Source organism: Rhinopithecus roxellana, chromosome 12, assembly GCF_007565055.1.
Source record: "Rhinopithecus roxellana isolate Shanxi Qingling chromosome 12, ASM756505v1, whole genome shotgun sequence".
Taxonomy (NCBI): Eukaryota; Metazoa; Chordata; class Mammalia; order Primates; family Cercopithecidae; genus Rhinopithecus; species Rhinopithecus roxellana.
Genome location: NC_044560.1, coordinates 59,779,285 through 59,805,614, shown reverse-complemented (window position 1 = coordinate 59,805,614; position 26,330 = coordinate 59,779,285). Strand labels below are relative to the sequence as shown.

The window sequence follows — 26,330 nt, the reverse complement described above, 5'->3', positions numbered from 1 at the left end:
TTTAATCAAATTTTCTTTTTAAAGAGAAGCCTATGATTTCTCTATTAATCACATATACACAATTGCAGAGTGGTAATTCTTTAAAACATGGAATCAGCTGGGTGCGGTGGCTCACGCCTGTAATCCCAGCACTTTGGGAGGCTGAGGCAGGCGGATCACAAGGTCAGGAGATCGAGACCATCCTGGCGAACACGGTGAAACCCCGTCTCTACTAAAAATACAAAAAAATTAGCCAGGCGTGGTGGCGGGCGCTTGTAGTCCCAGCTTCTTGGGAGGCTGAGGCAGGAGAATGGCGTGAACCCTGGAGGCGGCAGAGCTTGCAGTGAGCCGAGACCGCGCCACTGCACTCCAGCCTGGGTGACAGAACGAGACTCCGTCTCAAAAAAAGAAAAAAAAAAAAAAAGGAATCTACAACTAAAAACTGCTCTCTGCAATATTAGTTTCTACCTATTAAATAACAATCTCTTTAACAGATGGAAGGATTAGGAGTAAAATGTGAAGGTACCCTAACATCAAAAAGACTTTTCAGAACTTGAAAGAAAACATTATGCTAAGTGAAAGAAAGCCAAATACAACATATCACATGGTATGATTCCACTTACAAGAAATGTTCAGAATAAGGCAAATTCAGAGTCAGAAGGTATTGGGTGCCAAGGGCTTGGGGGGGTAAAGGGAGATGGAGAGTGACTGCTATTGGGTAGGGGTTTGTTTTTAGGGTAATAAAAATGTTCTGAAATTAGAAAGTACTGCTGGCTGCACCACTATATAAACATACTAAAAACCACTGAACTGTATACTTTAAAAGGCTGAATTTTATGGCATATGAATTACTTGTCAAGAAAGCTATATTTAAAAAAACAAAAACAAAAAACTCTTCATCCGTGGTTCCAAACCAATGTTTGGCAACGCTTATAGAATAAAATCTTGTTAATCACTTTCACAAATGATTGATCTAGTTTATAGAAAAACCTATACCAGAAATTGTTTTAATCTAACTAGGCAAGAAATCTTTCTGGTAATCTTGAAAACGTTTTCGAACGATCAAAAACTGTTTAACTTCCCAAAGGGTTCTGAATCTATTAACTTAGTAACTTTCTTCATTAAAACAATTTTCCCTAATTTAACCTTAAGTGCTTGGCATATAGTTAAAAATAATTTAACAAACATTTCTTATAAAAGATTTTATCTTGGAACATTCACATTCTGAGACCATACATTTACACCATGGAAGGAGTCTTAGGATATTTCTTGAATAGTAAGTCCTTTTTGTGTATATTCATGCATTTTGTTTTCCACAAGCATTTAATAATTTTTATTAAATCTTATTAAACAATAAATTTAAAGTGAGTACAATGAACACTTAGCAAAATATTTTTTAAAGTTGCATATTAGAAAAAAAGACTTTAGAGCAATTAGGTATATTGTTCCTCACAATGGAAAAAAAGTGCAAAGTGAATAGCAATTTTTTCTCCTTACAAACCATCTAGGACATAGCATCTACAGAACAGAAAGATAAACATGCACGTAATGAACAGTAAAAGGAAGAGGAAACAGCTTTCCCATAGAACAAGTAAATATATTCTGTCTATTGCAAACTTATAAGTGGAAATTATTTTTTAATGTAAACAATTAGGAGATGATACTGTAAGTGATGGCTGAAATATACACATACAGAAAAACCTTGAGAGGACAAAAGAAATTATGAATCAGTACTGCTTTCAAAAAGGCAGATCCAAAGTTAAAGGTACAGGTATTGGAATATCTAAAGCTTCCAAACTAGAGATAAAATTCACATATCAGTTATAGATGTGTAATACTATTTTTGTGCATGTGTGTGTGAGACAGTCTCACTCTGTTGCCCAGGTTGGAGTGCAGTGGTACGATCTTGGCACACTGCAACCTCCACCTCCCAGGTACAAGCGATTCTTGTGCCTCAGCCTCCTGAGTAGCTATGATTACAGACATGCACCATCATGCCCGGCTAATTTTTAAATTTTTAGTAGGGATGGGGTTTCACCATGTTGACCAGGCTGGTCTTAACCTCCTGACCTCAGGTGATCTGCACACGTTGGCCTCCCAAAGTTCTGGAATAACAGGAATAAGCCACTGTGCCTGCCCAGATGCATAATACTATTTCTATGAAAAAAGACCACCTAAAATTATAATATCCAAAATCTACTGTAAAAATGCAAATATTCTGAGATAAAATTGGTCATATATAATTTTTAAAGCTGATTTAAGTACAAAAATAAAAACAAAAAGATGACCTCTTTGCAAGCAGTCTCTTTTGGTAAAAAATTTAAATCTCAGTGAAAAATAAATTACCCACAGATTTATAATTCAGTAATCACTACTGTTTATTTATAGCTAGTCTTTTTTCCTCCACCTATATACTTACATATCATATGTTTTTGTTTCCTTTTTACAAAATTATAATCATACAATCTATATAAAACTTTACATACTAATCTTTTCACTTAACATATGTTCCCATGACATTAAAATTATTGGAAACATGTTTATAGCTCTATAACATTTTTAATTACAGATGTGCCATAATTTGGCATAAGATTGTTTTCCATTTTTCATTGTTATTAAAATGCCACAGTGAATGTGTGTGTGTGTGTATACGTATCCATCTATCTATCTATCTATCTATCTTATCTATCTATATATTTTTATTTTATTTTATTTTTTTGAAACAGGGTCTTGCTCTGTCACCCAGGCTGGAATGCAGTGCCACATCATGGCCCACTGCAGTCTTGACCTCTTGGGCTTAAGGGATCCTCCCACCTCAGCCTCCTGAGTAACCAGAACTATAGGCTACTCACTACCACATCTAAGGTCTCACTATGTTGCCCAGGCTGGTCTCAAACTCCAGAGCTCAAGCAATCCTTCCACCTCAGCCTCCTAAAGTACTGGGACTACAGGTGTAAGCCACTGCACCTGGCCAACAGTGAATTTTTTTCAACATATAATCTTTGAATCTGATCACCTTCTTAGAACAAAAATCTAAAAGTATGATTTCTGAACTAAAGAAACTGAACATCCTTAAGACTCTTGATATAAGCTTCAAAATTGCTTTCCATTAACATACTAGTTTCTATGCCTCCCCCATAACCTACAGTATATGAAAGTCCATAACCAAATCACGTGTTTACAGGTCCATCTCCTTAAAGAGAGTGTAAGCTCCTGTAGGAGCTTATTTTCATGTTAGATTTTTTCATTTCTGTATCCTGGTACCTACCACGTGGTAGATGATAAATAAACAGTGACCAAAATGAATTACAGTATAATGACAAGACTGTTGTTTCCACTAAAAAAGAAATAGAAATCCTCATTAGGAACACACATGTCCTACCTCTGCTGCTGAAGCAAAAGAATCCGTGGATGCGATGCTCAAGGTGTCTCGCAGGCCAAAGTCATCCACATTACCCTTCATGGTGATATCTGTATCTTTATCTTAAAAGTAAAAGGTGAAAAGTTCAGAAAGTGATATTCCACATCATTGTGGTACTTCGCATTCCAGAGTTTGATTTTGATTTTTTCCCCTATCTTTATTTAGACTACCAGTGTCAAAAGGAAAACAGTAAGAATCCAATGTTTAACTGAATCTGAAACTCTGCGAAGTAGGGGAGAGAGTGTTACAAAGCAAATATTCATTTTTAATTTAAGAAGGAATTAAACTTAACTTTTTATTAAAAGGGCTTTTTAGTACATAATAAGCAGAGTTGGATTATCTACTATACATGGTAAAGTCAGCATATATCACAGCTAGTTTGCAACAGAGCAATTTATTTGCAAGTGGTCTTGCCCAAATTACAAGAACTTGTAGGTTCATTTAAATCAACTATATTACTAACATAAAATATCTGGCCTGTCACTTGTGATAAGCTGACCAATTAAAACAATTCACAGCCGGGTGCGGTGGCTCACACCTGTAATCCCAGCACTCTGGGAGGCTGAGGCAGGTGGATCACCTGAGGTCAGGAGTTTGAGACCAGCCTGGCCACCACGGCGAAACCCCATCTCTACTAAAAAAATACAAAAATTAGCCTGTAGTCCCAGCTAGTTGGGAGTCTGAGGCACGAGAATTGCTTGAACCCGGGAGGTGGAGGTTGCAGTGAGCCAAGATCGCACCACTGCACTCCAGCCAGGGGGACACATCAAGACTCTATCTCAAAAAAACACCACCACCAAAAAAAAAAGCAAACAACAACAACAAAAAAACAAGAAGGTATTTGTGACTTTTTCAGGCTTTAATGAGACCTACTTTAAAAACTGAACAGTCAAAAACAATCACACCTAGGTCCTTGATGTTTACTCTGCTTACCTGAGGGTCAAATATAAATACCCCCCAAATTTTAAAAGGCTGAAAAAGTTCAAATTCTTTGGAAAGAGTTTATCTTACCCTATCAAGACAGGCTGTTAGCAATACTTGTCATTCGGAATGTGGGTATGAATATCCTCATGTACTATTATCAGGAATTTAATTGTTAACATTAAATCTTCAAACAAATACTTTCCTGCTTACATATGTGACTAAAATGGAGAAAACAAGTAATAAACTTCAAAATGTATCACAAGTATGAAAGAGCAAAGAATAAAATATATATATTCTTATTTTGATTCTCAATCTGCTAAGTTTGTCAGACACTATCTTCTTTAAAATGAAACCAGCTGGCTGAGGTGGCTCATGCCTATAATCATCCCAGTGCTTTGGGAGGCTGACGCAGGAGGATCACTTGAGTCCAGGAGTTTTGAGACTAGCCTGGGAAACACAGTGAGACCTTGGGGAAAAAAAAAAAAAAAAAGCCAGGTGTTGTGGCACATGCTCAGGAGGCTGAGGCAGGAAAATTGCTTGACTCCAGGAGTTTGAGGCTGCAGTGAGCTATGACTGCACCACTGCACTCCAGCCTGGATATCAGAGTGAGACCTTGTGAAAACAAAGAGAAAGGAGAGACAGAGGGAGAGAGAAACCAGAATTCTCCTTGGCTTTCATTCATCCAATATTTTCATAATTTTTCCAAAATTAAAATTTATTATCTCTACTAGAAATCTGTCAAATTCTGTTTAAAACCCTAAGTACCAGAAAACACAACTTGTGACTCTACCTAGGAAGTATGTTTTTTTTTTATTCAAAGCATCAATTTAGCTTCAATTAAATGTTTAAATCAAAAGTTATACAACCAATTATATTCCAAGCTCTACAACAAGCAGAAGAGAGAATAAGCCACAAGTGGTGCAAGGTTCATTCCTATTAAGTACCAAAAATAATCATACATGTAACTTTTTTTTTTCCTACTTTATGTTTGGTGAGATCAGACTTTACGTTTTAAGTATTTACCTTCCAAGTTTAAAGTATAATTGTTTTCGGATGACGTTTACATCAATCCTTTTAAAGTACCTAAAACTTTTCGTCTTAAAAATCTTTCTACTACTAAATGACTATTAATGGAACAAAATCTGAGGTTAAATTATTCCATTATAAAAACATTTTAGAAATTTATATTTTTCTATTAAACTGGAGAATAAAACAACATAATTGTTTCACACTTATAAATAGCTATCAAACTGGTATTTTTGGAGACACAATTATCCAGAAAAACTCCCATAATTCTCTTTTCAGTGCATATTAAGGCTTTTTAAATACAAATACACACACACTGAGCTTTTATACAAAACTTAATCCTCCTGTACAACCTTCAAAGCGTTATCTTAATTATTTTCCATTCTCAGTATTATTTTCACAAAAAGAAATCACAGTTTTACAATTTTCATTATGTCACGGCATTATCAGAGTGGGATTAAATTTTATTTTATTTTATTTATTTATTTATTTTGAGACGGAGTTTTGCTCTTGTTGCCTAGGCTGAAGTGCAATGGTATGACCTTGGCTCACCGCAACCTCCGCCTCCCGGGTTCAAGTGATTCTCCTGCCTCAGCCTCCCGAGTAGCTGGACTACAGGAACACACCACCACACCTAGCTACTTTTTGTATTTTTAGTAGCGACAGGGTTTCACCATGTTGGCCAGGCTGGTCTCGAACTCCCAAACTCAGGTGACTCACCCACCTCAGCCTCTCAAAGTACTGGGATTACAGGCGTGAGAGCCACTGCACCCGGCCGAGAGTGAGATTAAATTTACAAGTCAATTAACTCTTGGTTCCATATGGCTTTTGCTATTCTCAGAGTAGAATATAGACATTTATCTAGTGTCACTTTACCTTTCAGACATTACCTATGAGATGTCAAAAGTCTGTTTTACTTTAGTCAACAGTAACAGTAACAATATTCAATGTCATCCAGATCAGTTACCATACTTGTACTTTATTTTTTAAAACATCTAACAAAGAAAAATGGCTCAATTCCAGAGGAACTAGAAGGATTTACTCATTAAATCCAAGTCCATAAACCATAGACTATACCTCTTATTTCAGTAATTGCTATGATTCCTGGAATGGCAGCTAAATTATTACAAAGAGAAATAATACATCTGTTTTTTAGATACGATAGTCAAAAGTATAAAGAAAGAATCTTGGGCAATATCCCAAACTAACTGCTTTCATGCATTCAATTAAAGTTTAAAATACTCTTTCTTAAAAGTATCATCATTGGCTGGGTGTGGTGGCTCACACCTGTAATCCCAGCACTCTGGGAGGCTGAGGTGGGTGGATCACTTGACGTCAGGAGTTCAAGACCAGCCTGACCAATATGGTGAAACTCTGTCTCTACTAAAAATACAAAAATTAGCCAGGCATGCTGGTGCATGCCTGTAATCCGAGCTACTCAGGAGGCTGAGGCAGGAGAATTGCATGAACCCAGGAGATGGAGGTTGCAGTGAGCCAAGATCGCGCCACTGCACTCCAACCTGGGTGACAGAGCAAGAATACATCTCCAAAAAAAAAAAAAAAAGAGGTATCATCAACTCTTGGCCAGGTGCAGTGGTTCATGCCTTTAATTCCAGCACTTTGGGAGGCTGAAGCAGGCGAATCTCTTAAGCCCAGGAGTTCAAAACCAGCCTGGGCAATATGGCAAAACCCTGTCTTTACAAAAAATTAGCTGGCGCAGTGGCACACATCTGTAGTCTCAGCTACCTGGGAGGCTAAGCGGGAGGATCACTTGAGCCTGGGAGGCAGTGGCTGCAGTGAACCGAGACTGCACCACCGTATTCCAGCCTGGATGACAGAGCAACGGTCTGTCTCAAAACAAAACAAAACAAATGAAAAGTATTATCAACTCAACTGTGGTATTGAAAGACAGTGACAGCATGGAAAACTGAAAACCAAAGGCAGCCAGGTGCAATGGCTCATGTCTGTAATCTCAACACTTTGGGAGGCTGAGGCGGGAGAATCACTTGAGCCCCAGGAGTTCAAGATCAGCCTGGGCAACAGAGAGAGACTCCAGCTCTACAAAAAATTTAAGGCCGGGCGCGGTAATCCGGCACTTTGGGAGGCCGAGACGGGCGGATCACGAGGTCAGATCGGACCATGTAACCGGTGAAACCCCATTTATCAAAAAATACAAAATCTAGCCGGGCGATGGGTGGGGGCCCGTAGTCCCAGCTACGGAGGATGAGGTGGAGAATGCGTGACCGGAGGCGGAGCTTGCAGTGAGTGGATTCGGCATGCACTCAGCCGGGCGACAGAGCCAGACTCTGTCTCAAAAAAAAAAAAAAAAAAAAAAAACATAGTAAATAAAAAAATTAAAAGTAGCAGACGCCGGGCGCACTCCGTGTCATCCCAGCACTGGAGCCAGATGGGGGATCAAGGTCAGGAGATGAGACTACACAAAAAATACCCGGGCTAGGTGGCGAGCGCCTGTAGTCCCAGCTACTGTAGGAGGTAGAGAGCAGAGAATGGCGTAAACGGGAGGCGAGACTTGCAGCGGCTGAGATACGCCACTAGCACTCCGCCTGGGTGACAGAGCGAAAAATCCGTCTCAAAAAAAAAAAAAAGTTAGCAGAGTGTGGTGGTGTGCACCTAAAGTTCCAGCTTCTTGGGAGGCTGATGCGGGAGAATCGCTTGAGCCCACCAGTTCAAGGCTGCAGTGAGCCATGATCGTACCACTATACTCCAGTCTGGGTGACAGAATGACACTCTGTCTCTTAAAAAAAAGAAAAAAACCTAATGCTTCATTGATCTTAGTCAATATTTTCAGAAACTTCTTACTGAATTTTTCTCAGCCAAAAAAAAAAAAAGAAAAAAATCCTAAAACCACAGTGAAATATCATTACACACCTACCAGAATCACTAAAATTGGGGAAAAATGGGTTTTTTTTTTGGGTCGAGGATGTATGGTCAGTGGAAACTCTCACACACCACTGGTAGAAACAACTGGTAGAACCACTTTGAAAAGTTTGGCATTACCTATGAAAGTTCAAGATTGCTTTCTCTATGACCTAACAATTCTACCCTTGGGTGTGTTTTACAGAAATGCATGCTTATATGCATAAGAGTGTTCATAATAACACTGTTTATAATAGCTCCAAACTGGAAAAAAACACAAATGTCCAAATACAGAACAAACCATAGTATATTCATACAATGAAATACTAAACAACAATGAAAATAAATGAACTGCTGCTACATGCAGTAACATGGATCAATCTAACAATATGTTGAGTGAAGGATTATACGAAGAATTCATTCACAATGAAAAATTATTATTAAATTCACTCAAGCAAAATTCAAAAACAGACAAAACTAAACATACTTAGTGATAAAATTATTTTTAGCCGGGCGCGGTGGCTCAAGCCTGTAATCCCAGCACTTTGGGAGGCCGAGACGGGCAGATCACGACGTCAGGAGATCGAGACCGTCCTGGCTAACACGGTGAAACCCCATCTCTACTAAAAATACAAAAAACTAGCCGGGCGAGGTGGCGGGCGCCTGTAGTCCCAGCTACTCGGGAGGCTGAGGCAGGAGAATGGCGTAAACCCAGGAGGCGGAGCTTGCAGTGAGCTGAGATCCGGCCACTGCACTCCAGCCTGGGCAACAGAGCGAGACTCCGTCTCAAAAAAAAAAAAAAAAAAATTATTTTTAAAAGCTAGAAGGTGACTGGGCACAGTGGCTCATGCCTGTAATCCCAGCACTTTGGGAGGCCAAGGTGGGTGGATCACCTGAGGTCAGGAGTTTGAGAACAGCCTAGCCAACATGGCGAAATCATACCTCTACAAAAGAATACAAAAATTAGCCAGGTGTGTTGGCAGGCACCTGTAATCCCAGCTACTCAGAAGTCTGAAACACGAGAATTGCCTGAACCCAGCAGGTGGAGGCTGCAGTGAGCCAAGATCGTACCACAGCACTCCAGTCTGGGTGACAGAGTGAGACTCTGTCTCTAAATAAATAAATAAGCTGGAAGGTAATTAGCCTGAGCATCAGGACAGCTGCACTCCAGGCTGGGTGACAGAGTGAGACTCTGTCTCAAAATAAATAAATAAATAAATAAATAAATAAATAAATAAGCTAGAAGGTAATTAGCCTGAGGATCAGGACACTGGTTCATTCTGCAGGTGACTGGAAGGGATTATAAGAAAACCCATCTGGAAAGTTGGAAATGTTTTACGTTTTGCTGTACATGATAATTACGTAAGAATGTGTGATAAATCATTGTACTTTTTTGTTTTGTGCACTTTCCTCTAAGGATTTAAATAGAAGGAAAGAAAAGAAAGCAGTATCAACTATATATCTTGGTCCCAAATAGCTGAGAGCAGAAAAGGCTCAGAGCTTCAAAGGTAGGAGGAAGCAGGGTAAGACAATGAATGCTTTCTATATTTCAGTGTTGCCAATGATGCTGTAAATTATTACCACACAGGAATTTTATATCCTGATTGAGAAAGCATCTATAACGATGCTAGATTCAAAAGTCAAAAGACCTGATGAGTGTTAAATATAACAGCAAATTGAAAATAATTTATTTGTACCCTGTAGTGAATACCAACAGTATTAGTAGTGTATAATGCCAAGCATATACCACTCATAACCTTTTTTCTCTAGCTCTGCAACCTTTCTTTGCTATTTAGTGATTGGTTTAGGATTTTAAGTGGGAATGTTTAAGTGGGGATAACCAAATACTTTCAAGAAGGAGAAGACATGGAAACTAAGGAATGTCTGCTATTTAATCATAACAATAGAAGCGTGACGTGATTAATCAAAATACACATTTATTTTTCACTCAATACTTGCCAGATACCAAGTTACATGCTTTATATGTATTATCTTATTTTTAATCTCCACAATAACCCTTTGATGAGGTAGATACTATTAGTTTTCTCATTTTATGTATCAGGAATCTAAGGTACAGAGAGGCTAAGTAGCTGCTACATACATACACATCTAAGAAAGAGAACAGTAGGATTCAAATTCAGGTCGTCTGATATCAGATGCTATGCTATAACACTATGGAGCCCTGGAGTCCAATACAGTAGCTCCTAGTTAAATGTGTCTATTAAACACATGAAATGAGATGTGCTGCAAGTGTAAAATACATAATAGATTCTGAAGACTTAGTACCAAAAAACAGAAAACATTAATACATACTAGGCTTAAGAAAATATATTAAAATTCATTTTATCTGTTTTTTTTGAGCCTTTAATGTGGCTACTAGAAATTTTAAAATTACATCTGTGGCTCACATTATATTTCTATCGGACAGTGCTGTTAGAGCATTTGTTGTTCATATTTTAACTACAGTGCAAAGAGCTTCCAAGTTCTTTAGAAGACTCAGATTCAGCTTATATTTTTTGAGTGACTACTATGTGTCTACTATTAGTATTCTACTAAGTGCTTTCACAGACTATTTTACTTGACATACGTAATTATTAGAGAAGAATAGCCTAATTATGTATATTGAGTTTTTCATTGTAACTTGGGGGAAAAAAAGCCCTTTTCTAATCAGATGGCTCCTCCATTGGTTTTCAAAGCTTTCCATTATCTCTGATTACCCTACCTATCCAATGTTCTTTTCCATCAATTACTTAAAAAAAAAACAACTCTCTGCTTTATCTGAGGGTATGTTCACCATATCCCCACTTGTCATACAGTAATGCAGTGGGTAAAAGCGCAGTTTCTGGATTCAGCCAGTCGGCATCTGGATCCTGATCCTAAGATTTGCTACTTACCCACCTAGGTAAACTGAGGATAGCAATACTAATTTCCTAGAGTTGTTGCAAAAGTTAAATGAGATTTGTGGAGGCACAGTACTTGGTCCATCATGAGTGTAAAATAATTTTTGCTATTACTATCATTGCCAAATACATTCTTTATTCAAGCCTGTGGTTCCTCCTGTTTCTTCTCTACATATAACCTACTCTCCTTCTGCTCCCTTGCCCCGTGCTACCCACAAGCACATTTTTTAAAAATACTCAGCTCAGGTATTATCCCCTGTAAACATCCTCCAAAATTTATCTAATTTTTTGCTCCTATGTAAGGCAGTATAGCAAAAGTGTTAAACACCATGGGTTCTAGAGCTTGAATTCCGATACTGACTCTGTTACTTACTAGCTGTGTAACCTTGAGCAAGTTTCTTATCTTCTCTGTTCCTCAATATTCCCATTTCCTTTCCCTTTTGTTTTTCCTGGTGGTTCCTACAGTTCTCAGGAGATTATTGAACACATAATAAACACTAAAATATTTGTTCATGTAAACTAAAATTTATTATTATAAATGGACCATCCCCAGGACACGAAAATCTCTAGAGAGCCTATCATATACTTACTCTGGGTCATTTTGCCTATGACTTTAACTTGTTTGCAGAACCCCGTTAAATTTCTTACCTTTCTTTCTCACTCTCTCTTTCTTTTTTTCTTTTTTTGAAACAGACTCTCGCTCTCTTGCCTAGGCTGGAATGCAGTGGAGTGATCTTGGTTCACTGCAACCTCCACCTCCCAGGTTGAAGCAATTCCTGTGCCTCCACCTCCCAAGTAGCTGGAATTAGAGGTGTATCACCACGCCTGGCTAATTTCTGTATTTTTAGTAGAGATGGGGTTTCACCATGTTGACCAGGCTGGTCTCGATCTCCTGACCTCAAGTGATCCACCCGGCTTGAAATCCCAAAGTGCTGGGGTTACAAGTGTGAGCCACCGCACCTGGCTTACTTCTTATGTTTCTAATAGCCAGCCCTAACTTAACTAAACTTATCACACTATCTTGTAAACCTGAAATATGCAGCTTGCACTCCTTAATGAATGATAATGAACATCAGAAGTGCATTTTAAAAAGTTTCCACAAACTGGTTGATTGTACATTAAATTTAAAATACTCTGTAAATTATCACACTGGCTCTCAGTGAAGTAGCTCTTTTTTATTTTTGGTAACATTTTAAAATAAGTAAATCCAAAATTTAAAAAAAATTTAAATTGTCTCAATCACCCAGAACTTTTCAAACATTCACTGTACACAGATATAAACAATGATATTCTTTGGAAGTACATTAAAACCATAATGTTTACTCTTAACTCAATTGTCACATATTCTAGGCCAAAAATCTGACTGGATTCAAGCCTTACCCCTTCTTTCACAATCCCATAATTCACATATTACTTGAGTTTTTTCCAAAGCAGGATTTGCTTTACAAGTTTTAAAGAAAATTAGAAGTCCTGGAACTTGGAATTTCAGGTCTGGATCTATTTCCTTAGACCTATCCAAGTGGGTTTTCTACATTTCACTTTTGCCATCACTAGGCACATTCTATTTTCTGTCACTCAGAAAACACTGGGTCTATTTTAACCTCAGCAGATTCTAGTAGAGATTCCAAAGATGCCACTCTTCTTTTAAAATCCAGGCTGTCCACTGTAGATTTCATAAGGCGAGCAAGACAACGAAGCCTGCCAATTGTCTCAATGTCATCTGACTTCTATGTCAACAACTTTTCTGCAGGTGATATTCAGCAATTTAAACATGACTTGGAACCTTGCCCTTTCTATGCTTTTATTAAAAATGGAAAAGCTTCTGCTGTTGACAAGACAAGCTATTTTCCAAACAGAGTCTGTTACAATTTGTTTAAATAATCAAGTCTAGGAAACCACTGCTGCTCTTTGTTTATTCTGTATGACTATCTGCCCATACATACTGTAGATAATTTTTATTTTCTGATTTGTTTTAAAATGCTACAGTATAATTTGACAGAAAGAACAAAGTTGAATATAAAAATCAGAAAAAACATAATTTCAGAAAGTGAAAAACTAACAGAGTTATGATATTTTCTTGATTTTTAACTTCAGTGTGCCTTAATATTGAAAAGAGAAACAATAAAATCCACTGAAACAAAAGAAAAGAGAACTTGGGGCAGGTGCAGTGGCTCATGCCTGCAATTCTGGTGCTTTGGGAGGCTGAGGCGGGAGGACTACTTGACCCCGAGAGTTCAAGACCAGCCCAGGCAACATACTGAAATCCCGTCTCTACATAAAATAAAAACATTAGCCAGCCGTGGTTGTGCACACAATGTAGTCCCAGCTATTCAAGAGACTGAAGTAGGAGGGTCACTTGAGCCTAGGAGTTTGAGGCTGCAGTGGTTAGGATCATGCCACTGCACTCCAGCCTGGGCAACAGAGTGAGACCCTGTTCCTCTAAAAAAGAAAAAAAAAAAAGTTACATATGATGAGGTGGTGAGAATAATAAAAAAAAAAAAGAAAAAAGAAAAAAGGAGAACTAGTCAAAGTTTTTTTTTTTTTTTTTTTTTTTTTTTTTTTGAGACGGAGTCTCGCTCTGTCACCCAGGCTGGAGTGCAGTGGCCGGATCTCAGCTCACTGCAAGCTCCGCCTCCCGGGTTTAGGCCATTCTCCTGCCTCAGCCTCCCGAGTAGCTGGGACTACAGGCGCCCGCCACTTCACCCGGCTAGTTTTTTGTATTTTTTTAGTAGAGACGGGGTTTCACCTTGTTAGCCAGGATGGTCTCGATCTCCTGACCTCGTGATCCGCTTGTCTCGGCCTCCCAAAGTGCTGGGATTACAGGCTTGAGCCACCACGCCCGGCCTAGTCAAAGTTCTTGATTTGTGATGACTTACAAAGTTTCACCTATGTGAAATAATGTATGTACAAAACAGCCTGATATTACTGAAAAGATTTCCACAATAGTTGTCTCTGGCATTCCCTATTTATCAAAATTTTTATATGCTATGATTGACCAACACAACAACTGTGATTCCTAACTGGGAAGTACAGCTGCCAATGCAAACTGAGTATTAGAAGGAAAGGGAATGGGAACCATTCAAACACTTTGGAAGAGTAACAGCATTTTCTACACCCTCTCCCCTTTTATTTAAAGAAGAAAGAAGTGACTAGATTAACCCAAAGTGGAGCAAGAAGTCATTAAGATTAGGTCTGCAGTTACAGAGACTTGAGCAGGGCCATGAGGTACAACTGGTCATTCTGTATGTTACACAAAGGTCCCCTGCCAAGGGAATAAGTCAGGGCAGAAATCCAGCCCAAATACTAGACCTGCATCTTCCTGAAGTAAAGTGGACCTTCTTGGCACAAAGGTCCCCTCCCAAGGGGCTTACATGGATGGCCCTTTGTCTAAATCACATAAAGACCTTATATGGGCAGTGATGGTCCTGGACATAGAAATCCAAGCTGTTAAGACATAACTTCAATACAAAACAGGCAAAGGCAAGCAGCAGAAATTTCTCAGGTTTCAGGGACCCCAACAATTTTCATTATATTGTTTTCTTCTTTGAATCTACTTTAACTTGTATACCAGTTAAGTTTCATATTGTGTTATTACTAAACCCTTTAAAAATAAGATTATGAGCCTTAACACATGGGAGGAAATTACTAAGCCAAATTTCTCATATGTTGCACAATGTGTACTCTGTATATTTAGATGTCTGAGTATACAACTTAAGCTGACAATTCATATCATTCCCTAAAAATAAACCCTCAGGGAGTTTATCCTCCAACCACAATGATTCTGCAGGAAAGGGAGACGACAAGGTCTTAGAGCTTCAACTTGGGGCTGACATTTGATGTAAGATGTTAGGCCGAGGTATTTCCTCTTGTTGCCAAGTTCATTCAGTATTTCTAAATGTTCTATCTGGCTGCTTACCAAAAAAGAAGAATAACATCTCTCTAGTGGTCAAGAGGTTCTACTTGACAGCTTTTCCTATGCTGTGCCAGAGAATTTGTGCAGTCAGCACTAAGCTGGCAAAATCTCAAATTTTCCCTTAAAGGATGTCCACTGACTCAATAAAATCCTATAAAGGAGCAGCAACAAAAATGGATAAAATATTTAAACTGTGCCAGCCACACTTCCAGACTTCTTCAAACTCATAAATTTGATTATGACTTCTTATAATCCTCAATGGCTCCGTTTTGCCTAAAGGTGCAAAGCAAGGACCTTCATAATTTATGTCCTGCCCAGCTTTCTAGGTTCATCTCCCACCACTCCCCATATATAGTGTTCCCAAAACATATTAAATAACTTGTAGGTCCCTAAACAGGCTCCACTCTGCACCTTGATTCATGTTCTTCCCTCTACTTGGAATGCTCTTTTCTCAACTGTCTCCCTAGCAGACCATTTTTCTTTAAGTGTCACTCCTTCTGTGAAACATTTCCATGAGCCCCGCTCCAGGAATAATCACATGCTTTTCTTTGATGTTCCCATAGCACTTTATAACATGTTATTATGTACTTACTCCACTGTCTATTTTTTAATGCCTGTTTCCAAAACTAGACTAAGCATTGCCTAAAGGCAGAGATGAAATCTTCATCTTTACTTCTCCAGTGTCTTACACCATGTTTGACATATACTAGGAAATTAAATGTTTGCTAAATAAATATTCCAGACCCAAGATTCTGTGAGCTCATTCTGCACAAACATAGATTAGGAAGATGCCTAAACACATATCTGAAATATGTGAAGCAATGCTTTCAATTAAGCCACAAAAATTCCTGGTTTGTTTTTAAGAACTAAATCTGTTCCTACACATCAATATAAAAGAATCTCAAAGTCCTCTGTTTCTGCCATAAAAATAACATTTATCATACAGGCTTCAGAGTTGCCTGCTAATACTACTACTGCAAATATATACTACTCTTCACATGAAGTGTAACTACCCAAAATATGAAGCCCAATTAATTTTAGAAGGAAATGAAATTAGAGATTAATAAGTTGGAACTTTATTCATTTAAACCATACCAAGAAACTGTGGGCAAGATACATCTGTTGTTAATCAGGTTCACTTTTTTGATGGTGGTGTTTTGTTTTGAGACAAGGTCTTGCAGCCTCAACTTCCTGGGCTTAAGCAATCCTCCCACCTCACACCCAGTTTACTTTTAAACTGGCATTAAATCCAGCAATTTACTCCTGGCCAAAGAGCCTAACCAAAGTGGGTAAAGAATAATGTTAATTCCTGAATGTACTGTTACAAAAATAAACTTCCAAAGTATGTAATGACACATTCTTCATGATATGACAGTAACAGAAGTCTCCTAAAGTATAAGTTATTCCTGGTGTTAGAGATTGGTAGAATCCCACATTTTGGTGGAAGATGAGAATTTCCTCATGAGAGATTGGTAGAATATCTCTGAGTTGTTGTGGCCAACTAAAGCCTAATTTTTACCAAAATAATTCAGATAATACAAATTTCTGTTTCTTATAAAATATATAAATATATACTTTATTGTGTGATATTTGAAATGTATAAAAATTATCTACATAGCATAGACATGCTTCTGGACTCAAAATAATAAAACAAACATGTTTGCATTTGCCACCCATTTATAGCCACTTTTCAAAGCTTACAAAATTACTTGTTCATTAAGGAACGAAAACACCATCACACAGAAATACACTGTACATATCTTCTTACGTGAAACTCGGGTTCCCAAATGAATTTCACAGATATTCAGATACTGCAGCAAAAAACAGCTGCAGATAACTAAAGAATTAACCCACATGTCCCAAACAAGATCTGTTTACTTTTAAGTTCTTATCTTAGGCTCTTAAACAGGCTGAGGGCACTTCAATTGTGAGGTATGGGAAGAAATGGAAGTGGAGTGGAAAAGTTACAGAAGGATCTTCTGCTTTGTGGATGGAGGTTAGGCTCTGAGTCTAACTGCTCAGTATTGTAGAATATACTAACTTATATTGCTTTCTAACTGCTCCATTAAGTGTGTTAGTTACCCCATCAGACTACAAGCAACCTGAAAATAGGCACATTAGCCCTTATTTCATCTGAATTTCATCACATGCTTCAGAGTTGTGTTTAAGTATTTGTTTGCTGTGTAAGGTACACAGAAAATAAATAAATACTTAAAAACTGATTTTTAAGCTATATCTGCCTTAAAGTCTCCACGTGTATCTCTGCCATTAATGCTCCTTTACCTTAATGAGAGGCTATGGCCACAGGGAAATATAGTCTTTGATTCTGTATGGGGGGCCAGCTGACTTATGGTCCTTTTTCTGATACAGCTCTCTTCAGACATAAAAAGATTATAACACTCTACCCAAAGCGGTGAGATAGGGCAGGGGTGGGGGGAGGGGGGTGGGGTATCGGGATGAAAGAATAAGTGGTGAAAAGATGAAATAAAAATAAACATGTTATCATTTCCAGATAATACGTAGTCTAAATAAAAACGCCAAAAGACCTATGTTGAATTACTGGTATTACAACTAATAAGAGTTCACAAGAGTTGTTAATATTCAAATGCAAAAACCAACATTTAAGATCCCAGCAATGACAAATTAGAAAATGTAAATTTAGGCCGGGCGCGGTGGCTCAAGCCTGTAATCCCAGCACTTTGGGAGGCCGAGACGGGCGGATCACGAGGTCAGGAGATCGAGACCATCCTGGCTAACACGGTGAAACCCCGTCTCTACTAAAAAAATACAAAAAACTAGCCGGGCGAGGTGGCGGGCACCTGTAGTCCCAGCTACTGGGAGGCTGAGGCAGGAGAATGGCATAAACCCAGGAGGCGGAGCTTGCAGTGAGCTGAGAACCGGCCACTGCACTCCAGCCCGGGCGACAGAGCGAGACTCCGTCTCAAAAAAAAAAAAAAAAAAAAAAGAAAATGTAAATTTAAAAAAGATAACCACTTATAATGACAACGAAACCATAAGGGACTTAGGAAAAAAGACATATAAGACATTTATGAAGAAGATTATAAAACATTATGAAAGATGTAAATGAAGACCTAAGTAAACAATCATACCATGTTCACAGATATAAAAGTTATAAATATGAAAATGTAAATTCGTCTACAGCTGACCGATAAATACAATATAATAATCAAAATCCCAAGAGAGTTTTTCATGAAACTTGACAAGCTGTCCTAAACTTCACATGGAAAAGCAAAGGGCTAAGAATAGTCATGACAAGTCTCAAAAAGCCCCACAGTGAATGGACTCACCCTGCCAAGTGTCAAGATTTATTATAAAGCTATATAAAGTTACAGTAATTAAGACACTGTGAAACCAATGCAGGAAACAAACAGACTAGCAGAATAAAATAGAGAGACCAGAAAAAACACACAGAAAGACTTGACATATGACAAGGGAAGGGCTTTGCAAATCAGTCACAAAAGAATATATTATTCAAAGAGAGGTGCTGAGGCAACTACCTATCCAAACGTTAAAAACAAAACAATAAAATAAATTTTAAAAAACTTCTATGGCCGGGCACAGTGGGTCATGCCTGTAATCTCAGCACGTTGGGAGGTTGAGACAGGAGGATCACTTGAAATCAGGAGTTCAAGACCAGCCTAGCCAACATGGTGAAACCCTGTCTCTACTAAAAATACAAAAAAATTAGCTGGGCGTGGTGGCAGGTGCCTGTACTCCCAGCTACTAGGAAGGCTGAGGTACAAGAATCACTTGAACCTAGGAGGTGAAGGTTGCAGTTAGCTGAGATCGTGCCACGGCACTCCAGCCTAGGTGACAGAACGAGACTCTGTCAAAACAAACAAACAAAACTTCTAGAACATTTTTTAAGGGACAGGGTCTCACTCCGCCACCCAGGCTGAAGTGCAGTGGTGCCATCCTAGCTCACTACAGCTTCAAACTCCCAGGCTCAAAAGATCCTCCTACCTCAGCCTCCCAAGTAGTTGAGACCACAGGCATGCCACCACGCCCAGCTAACTACTTTTATAAAATTAATTCTTCTACTTATTTTTTTGTAGAGACAGTGTCTCACTATGTTGCCCAGGCTGGTCTCAAACTCTTGGCCTCAAGCAATCCTTCCACTTTGGCCTCCCAAAGTGCTGGGATTACATGCATGAGCCACCACACCTGACCAACTTCTAGAAGAATAAAGACCTAAATACGAAAAACAAAACTTTGAAAACAAAGCTTTAACACTTTCCATGGAAAATATAAAAGAATTATCTTTACCCCTCTAAACAATACATAGAAAGCACAAACCATATAGGAAAGACTGAAAAATGTGGTGACATTAAAATTAAATATCTTGGACCAGGTGCAATGGCTCATGCCCATAATCCTAGCACTTTGGGAGGCTGAGACAGGAAGATCACTTGAGCCCAGCCTATGAAATATAGGGAGACTCCCATGTCTACAAAAAATACAAAAAAATCAGCTGGGTGGGGTGGCACATGCCTGTAGTCCCAACTACTTGGGAGGCTGAGGTGGGAGGATCCCTTGAGCCCAGTAGTTCAAGGCTATAGTGAGCTATGGTCACGCCACTGCACTCCAGCTTGGGTGACAAGAGTGAGACCCTGTCTCAAATTTTTAAAAAGAAAAAACAAAAAGAGAAGCAGACTTACTGGCAATAGTACTTTATATATATTTGAGGCTTAAAATAAAATACACATGAACCATATATTACATTTTCCTCAGGTACTTTAAAAATTAGTTTTAAATTTCTACTTCACTAAAAATAAAGTTCTATATTTAATAAACTGAAATTATTACATTAATTTACTTAAATTTATTGCAAAAAACCTTAACGTTATCCATCTTGTCTATCCATCCAAATATCTATCATTCAAATACTACCTGCAGGGCCTCATAAGCAGAAAATGCATATGAGAATCACCTGCTGAACTAGGAAATACAAACCCACAGCTTCATGTCCCAACCCCAAAGTTTCAACTTCAGTAGGTCTAGAGCAAAACCTACGAAGGTGATTCTGATAAACATCATAGAAGACCCATCGACCTACTACTACCCCTATACTACATTCAAACCAGTTTCAGACACTGAATAGAATTAAATATGTCTTCTGTCCATAAGGAGTTTAAGGTTTAGCACAACAGAATGGATATGTACATAAATAATTATACTGTCAAAAGTAATCAATGTCACAAAGGAAACCATTAAACCTCCCCACCCACCTTTAATTAATTAATTAATTAATTTATGAGACAGAGTCTCACTCTGTTCCCCAGGCTGGAGTGCAGTGGCCCAATCTTGGTTTACTGCAGCTTCCTCCTCCTGGGTTCAAGCTATACTCCTATCTCAGCCTACCAAGTAGCTGGGACCACAGGCGCACACCACCACACCCAGCTAATTTTTGTATCCCATCTTCATATTTCATATAGGACTTCCACTCCAATCTCCAAGAAGCAGCTATTCTGGTTTTACATTTTAAGTTGCTCCCTTCACCTCTTCATTTGCTCCTCCCCATGGGAAGAGTAACTTGGCTAATGCTGAGAACCTGCATACAATTAACCAGGGAGAGGCAAATAAGATAAAATTAATGTTCACTAGCTCTTGGTGTACACTAGTTCACTCTCCTGAGACTTTCTAGAGAAAGGTCAGGGTCTGCAAACCCATCATCACTTTTGTTCTAGATCTCACTCCTTCTGAGCTGGACAAAGTGTTGGCAGAAATTGTAAGGCAGGCAGGGAATCTCTAAGCAGCTAGCTGGGTAAGTATGTTGTTAATTTGCTCTGTATTCTCTTCTCCAGACATTTTATTTTATTTATTTTATTTTTTTATTTTTCTTATTTTTTTGAGACAGGGTCTCACTCTGTAACCCAATCTGGAGTGTGGTGGTATGATCATAGCTCACTGCAGCCTTGATCTCCAGGACTCAAGCAACCCTCCCCACTCAGCCTCCCAAGTAGCTGGGATTACAGGCGTAAGCCAACACACCCAGCTTCCAGAGAACTTTTTTGAGGGGAAAGGAAGAAGTAGTAAAAAGCCTTAAAACATTGTCCAATCCGGCTATTAAGGAAAAAAGTTTAGGTCCAGTGTGGTGGCACACACCTGTAATCACAGTTACTCGGGAGGCTGAGGCAAGAGAATCACTTGAACCCAGGAGGCAGAGGTTGCAGTGAGCTGAGATCATGCCACTGCACTCCAGCCTGGGTGACAAGAGCAAAACTCCATCTCAAAAAAAAAAAAAAAAAAAAAAAAGGCCGAGTGCAGTGGCACACACCTGTAAGCCCAGCACTTTGGGAAGCCGAGGTGGAGGATCACGAGGTCAGAAGTTCAAGACCAGCCTGAGCAACATGGTGAAACCCTGTCTCTACTAAAAATACAAAAATTAGCCAGGCGTGGTGGCAGGTGCCTATAATCCCAGCTACTCAGGAGGCTGAGGAAGGAGAACTGCCTGAACTCAGGAGGCAAAGGTTGCAGTGAGCCAAGAAGGCGCCACTGCACTCCAGCCTGGGCAACAGAACAAGATTGCATCTCCAAAAAAAAAAAAAAAAAAAAAAAAGGCTCTTTTTTGCATTCTCAATTTATTCAGAATCCTGACCTGGCATGGTGGCTCATGCCTATAATCCTAGCACTTTGGGATGCCGAGGAAGAAGGACTGCCTGAGCCCATGAGTTCGAGACCAGCCTGGCAACATAGTGAGATCCTGTCTCTATAAAAAATTAAAAAATTAGCTAGGCATGGTAGTGCACGCCTATAGTCCCAGGTACTCAGGAAGCTGAAATGGGAGGATCACTTGGACCCAGGAAGTTGAAGCTGTGGTGAGCCGTGATCACACCACTAAATTCTAGCCCAAGCAAGAACAAGACCCTGTCTCAAATAATAATAATAATAATTAATAAAAATAGGATATACCAGCAAGAGGCAGTATATCCATTATCATTTTTTGACAAGGTCAGAGACAAGGGAAAGTCAGTAATCTCAGCTACATCTAGAATAATTATTTTTTGCAAACCTTTCAGATGATTTCTAACCCAGAAAAAAGGTAGATTTATAAATAGCAGCTTTTTATACTTCCCCAAAAAATAACTTTAAACATGGCTTACCTTGTTTCATTAAATACAAATTTATATTACTATGAGAAAAATCAACTTAATTCCCAGAAAAAAATGAAGGTTGTCTGCAGAATTGACTAACAATATCATTGTAAAACAACTTATGAACACGTGACATCCTCCTATCTATAACTATGAAATTTTTAAACCAGCTTAGAACAGGCCTCTTTAAACTGCTAGACTATAATTACAATAATGAATAGGTAAGTGTTTACCATGTGCCTATGCTAAATATTTATGTTATCTCACTTAATCCTCACAGTTCGAACTTGATCCTAATACAGTCCTACACATTACAGATGAAGAAGCTGAGTCTAAGCAAAGTCAAGTCTTGCTTAATGTCTTGGTAGAGCCAGGATTTGAACCCATGCTTGCTTGACTCTAAAGCCCATGTTCTTAATTACTAAGTTATACTATGTATAACTGAAATCATATTGGAGGTTTTGGTTAAGCCTTCAAAAGTTACAAAAAAATACAGTTTAACAATTACAAATTAATCTCTGAAAATAGAAGCTACAAATAAACATAAACATAACACTTCCAGATGCTTTTAGCTAGAACTTGCACACTAATGGAAATTTACACTAATGTTATTTCATGTCTTCTCTGTATAACTTCCATGTTCTTTCTCATTCTGAGTTACAGTAGCAGGTGTATACAAAGCCCGCCAGCAAGTGCTGACTTATATTTAGCTCCCAGGGCTACAAGTAGCAACACAGAATGGCATCTGAGTCCCAGGCATCCAACATGTAGATAAAACGTGCTGCCCTCTACTGATTTCAACATCTCACATTCAACACTAAACGTTCTTATAAGTGAATAAGGAAAACATTTTTTTCAGTTTTAGAGAACTAACTCAAATCTTCATTTCATTTGTTTGTGATTGCACAACTTCTATATTCCTGTAAGAGAAACAGAACAGTGCCGGGCATGGTGGCTCATGCTTGTAATCCCAGCACTTTGGGAGGCTGAGGTGGGCAGATCACTTGAGGCCAGAAGTTCGAGACCAGCCTGGCTAACATGGTGAAACCCTGCCTCAACTAAAAATACAGAAATTAGCTGGGTGTGGTGGTGCACGACTCTAGTCCCCAGCGCACCTGTAGTCTGGGAGGCTGAGGCAAGGGAATCACTTGAACCCTGGAGGCGGAGGTTGCAGTGAGCCAAGATCAATCGTGCCACTGCACTCCAGCCTGGGCATCACAGCAATACCCTGTGTCAAAAAAAAAAAAAAAAAGGAATAGAACAAATAACTATTGTTTAAAACTGTATTAAACTCTTGGTGCACTAAGTGCTCAGAAATGCATGCAATAATTATTCATTAATTCAGGATGGTTAAGGAAATGCAGCATGGAACATGGCAAACAATAAATTACAGAATATGGAGTGGGTTATATTTTACATGAGGAATTCATTCCTTAAAACATAATTCAAACCCTGCCTAATGCAAAGCTATTTTCTTATCATAAGAAAAACTGTAAAGATGGCTTGAAATACATCTACTGTGCTATATTTCTTTTTGCAGGCATACTTTTAAACAACATTATAATAAAATCTGTGTTTAAGTATGCTTTTAAAACACAAAATATTACTAGTAAACCATTTTGTATCAGTATCACTTCCTTCCCAAATATCAAAAATATTTCGTATTTTATTTTAATTTTTTTAGAGAGAGTCTCACCGTTTCTCAGGCTGAAGTACAATGGCCCAATTGTAACTCACTGCAGCCTTGAATGCCTAAGTTCAAGGGATTCTCCTGCCTCAGCCTCCTGACTAGCTAGAACTACATGCACACACCACCACTCCTGGCTAATTCTTAAATTTTTTTCATAGAGATGGGGATCTCGCTATGTTGTCCAGACTGGTCTTGAACTCCTGGCCTCAAGCAACCCTCCTACCTCAGCTTCCCAAGTGCTGGGATTACAGGCAGGCATGAGCTACCACGCCCAGCCTGTTTTCTATTTTAACACAGATGACAGCACAGCTTAGGAATGCATTTGAATGTTTGCAATTTTAGAGCCAGGTTGTCAGAAGTTTTTCATTTTAAAAATAAAATACTCCTACTTTAATATTGCTCTTTCATTTTCTCAGCATTAGTTCTAATATTTCCATGCCTGCTGCTAAATTAACAGAAATGTCAGATCTTCTTTTCAGTATTTATCATATTTAATGGCCTCTTGGATGGCAATGTTACAGAATAGAAAATAGATTTAAAATTTAACCAAAGTAAAAACAACAACACATCCAAATCACCTGCAGAAGTTCCCATGCATATAAACAACAGTATGGTTCACAGGCTATTCACAAAGGACAGTTAATATTTCTGGTTACCAGCTGAGGTGTCACAACCAATGTGGCAACAGAGAAACAGAGTCTATAATTAAACAGGCCCACCATCTTTGAAACTAAGTGATTCTTTAAAGAATTTTTCAAAAATTGTGCCCAGTCTAGACAACAAAGTGAGACACTGTCTCCACAGCGGCATGCACCTGCAGTCCTAGCTACTCAGGAGGCTGAAGCAGAGGGATTGCTTGAGCCCAGGAGTTTGAGGCTGCAGTGAGCTATGACCGTGGCGATGCATTGAAGCCCAGGAGACAAAGCAAGACCCTGTCTCTAAAAACCAAAAAACCCAAAACGAAAATTTGGGATTTGCATTCAATTTAGTATGAAATGCTATTTTGCACTATTTCAAATTCACAAAAATCTACTTACTTACGCTTAGCTTAACACCATCCATAGTGTATTTTCAACTCCTTTATTGAAGTATAATTTACATACCACAAAATTCTCCCCCTTTAAGTGTGCAGTGTGTTTTAGTTTTAAATGTATAGAGCTGTGCAATAGTCACCATACTCCAGTGTTAGAACCATATGTTTTTCAAAATATATGTTATTAACTTCATCTACCAAAAGTAACCCCAAATAATTCACAATACTGATAACTCGGAAGTTTTTTGGATCTGCTATTAAAAAAAAAAAAAGGAGAATAGACATTTATTTTCAATAAATACATTGTTATCTACAAAGAAAAATGCTGGAAGAATCATGCTGGGCTGGGCGTGGTGGCTCATGCTTGGGAGGCCGAGGCGAGAGGATCACGAGGTCAGAAGTTCAAGACCAGCCTGGTCAACATGGTGAAACCCCGTCACTACTAAAAATACAAACATTAGCCTGGCATGGTGGCACGCGCCTGTAATACCAGCTACTCGGGAGGCTGAGGCAGGAGAATTAATTGCTTGAACCCAAGAGGTGGAGGTTGCAGTGAGCTGATACTGTGCCACTGCACTCCAGCCTGGGTGACAGATCAAGACTCTGTCTCAGAGAAAAAAAAAAAAAATGCTGAAAGGATTTAAACAGTCCCCCTATAATCTCATCCATAATGTTAAGTTGGCAAACTACTCTTCTATAAATAGTACAAATGTATAATAAGTAGAGTCCTTATTTAAATTTTGAATTCCAAATTAGTAAAATAAATTTTGCTAAGGCTCTTCTAAAGTAAATAAAATCTGACACATCGGCTTTCCAATACTAAAATGATTTGCAAGTGAGTATAAAACCAGCTGTGAACATTTGATGGCAAATCCCTAGTTGCAAAAATCTCAGCCTCAGCAATATTTCCAAATAATGTTAATATTAGGCTCTTTTTCAAAAAAATTCTATATTTTCCTAAATTCCCAGTTAACATTTTGTTATGATATACAAAAAAGTATCCCATGATCTCTCTCACTCTTTTTTTCTCTAGAGACAGGATCTCACTCTGTCACCCAGGCTGGAGTGCAGAGGCACCATCATAGCTCACTACAGCCTCCAACTTCTGAGCTCAAGTGAACCTCCTGTCTCAGCCTCCTGAGGAACTAGGACTACAGGTGTGAGCTACTGTGCCCGGCTCCATGGTCTCTTCATAATCAAGACGAAAACTGTGTAAAACAGAATAAGCTGAATTCATAGATGGTTGAATGAAGTTTTTTTTTTTTTTTAACAGCTTTATGAGATATCACTGACATACAAAACTGTGTATAAGGTATATGATTGTTTTGTTATATGTATACAACGTGAAATGACCACCATAATCAAGCTAATTAACATATCTACCACCTCTACATAGAGACTGTGTGTTTATGTGTGTGTGTGGTGTGTAAGGTAAGATTTAAGATCCAGCCT

At 38.6% G+C, this 26,330-nt stretch overlaps 1 protein-coding gene across 5 annotated transcripts in view; it reads right to left on the bottom strand.

Moving 5' to 3' along the window:
- The window catches only part of MIGA1 (mitoguardin 1), a 96,060-nt gene that overhangs the window by 27,227 nt on the left and 42,503 nt on the right, over window positions 1-26,330 (bottom strand). For all 5 annotated transcript variants that reach the window (XM_010380665.2, XM_030913219.1, XM_030913218.1 and 2 more), the window contains exon 8: window positions 3,362-3,462. In XM_010380665.2, coding sequence (XP_010378967.1) covers window positions 3,362-3,462 — 101 coding nt within the window. The remainder of the gene's footprint in view (window positions 1-3,361; window positions 3,463-26,330) is intronic.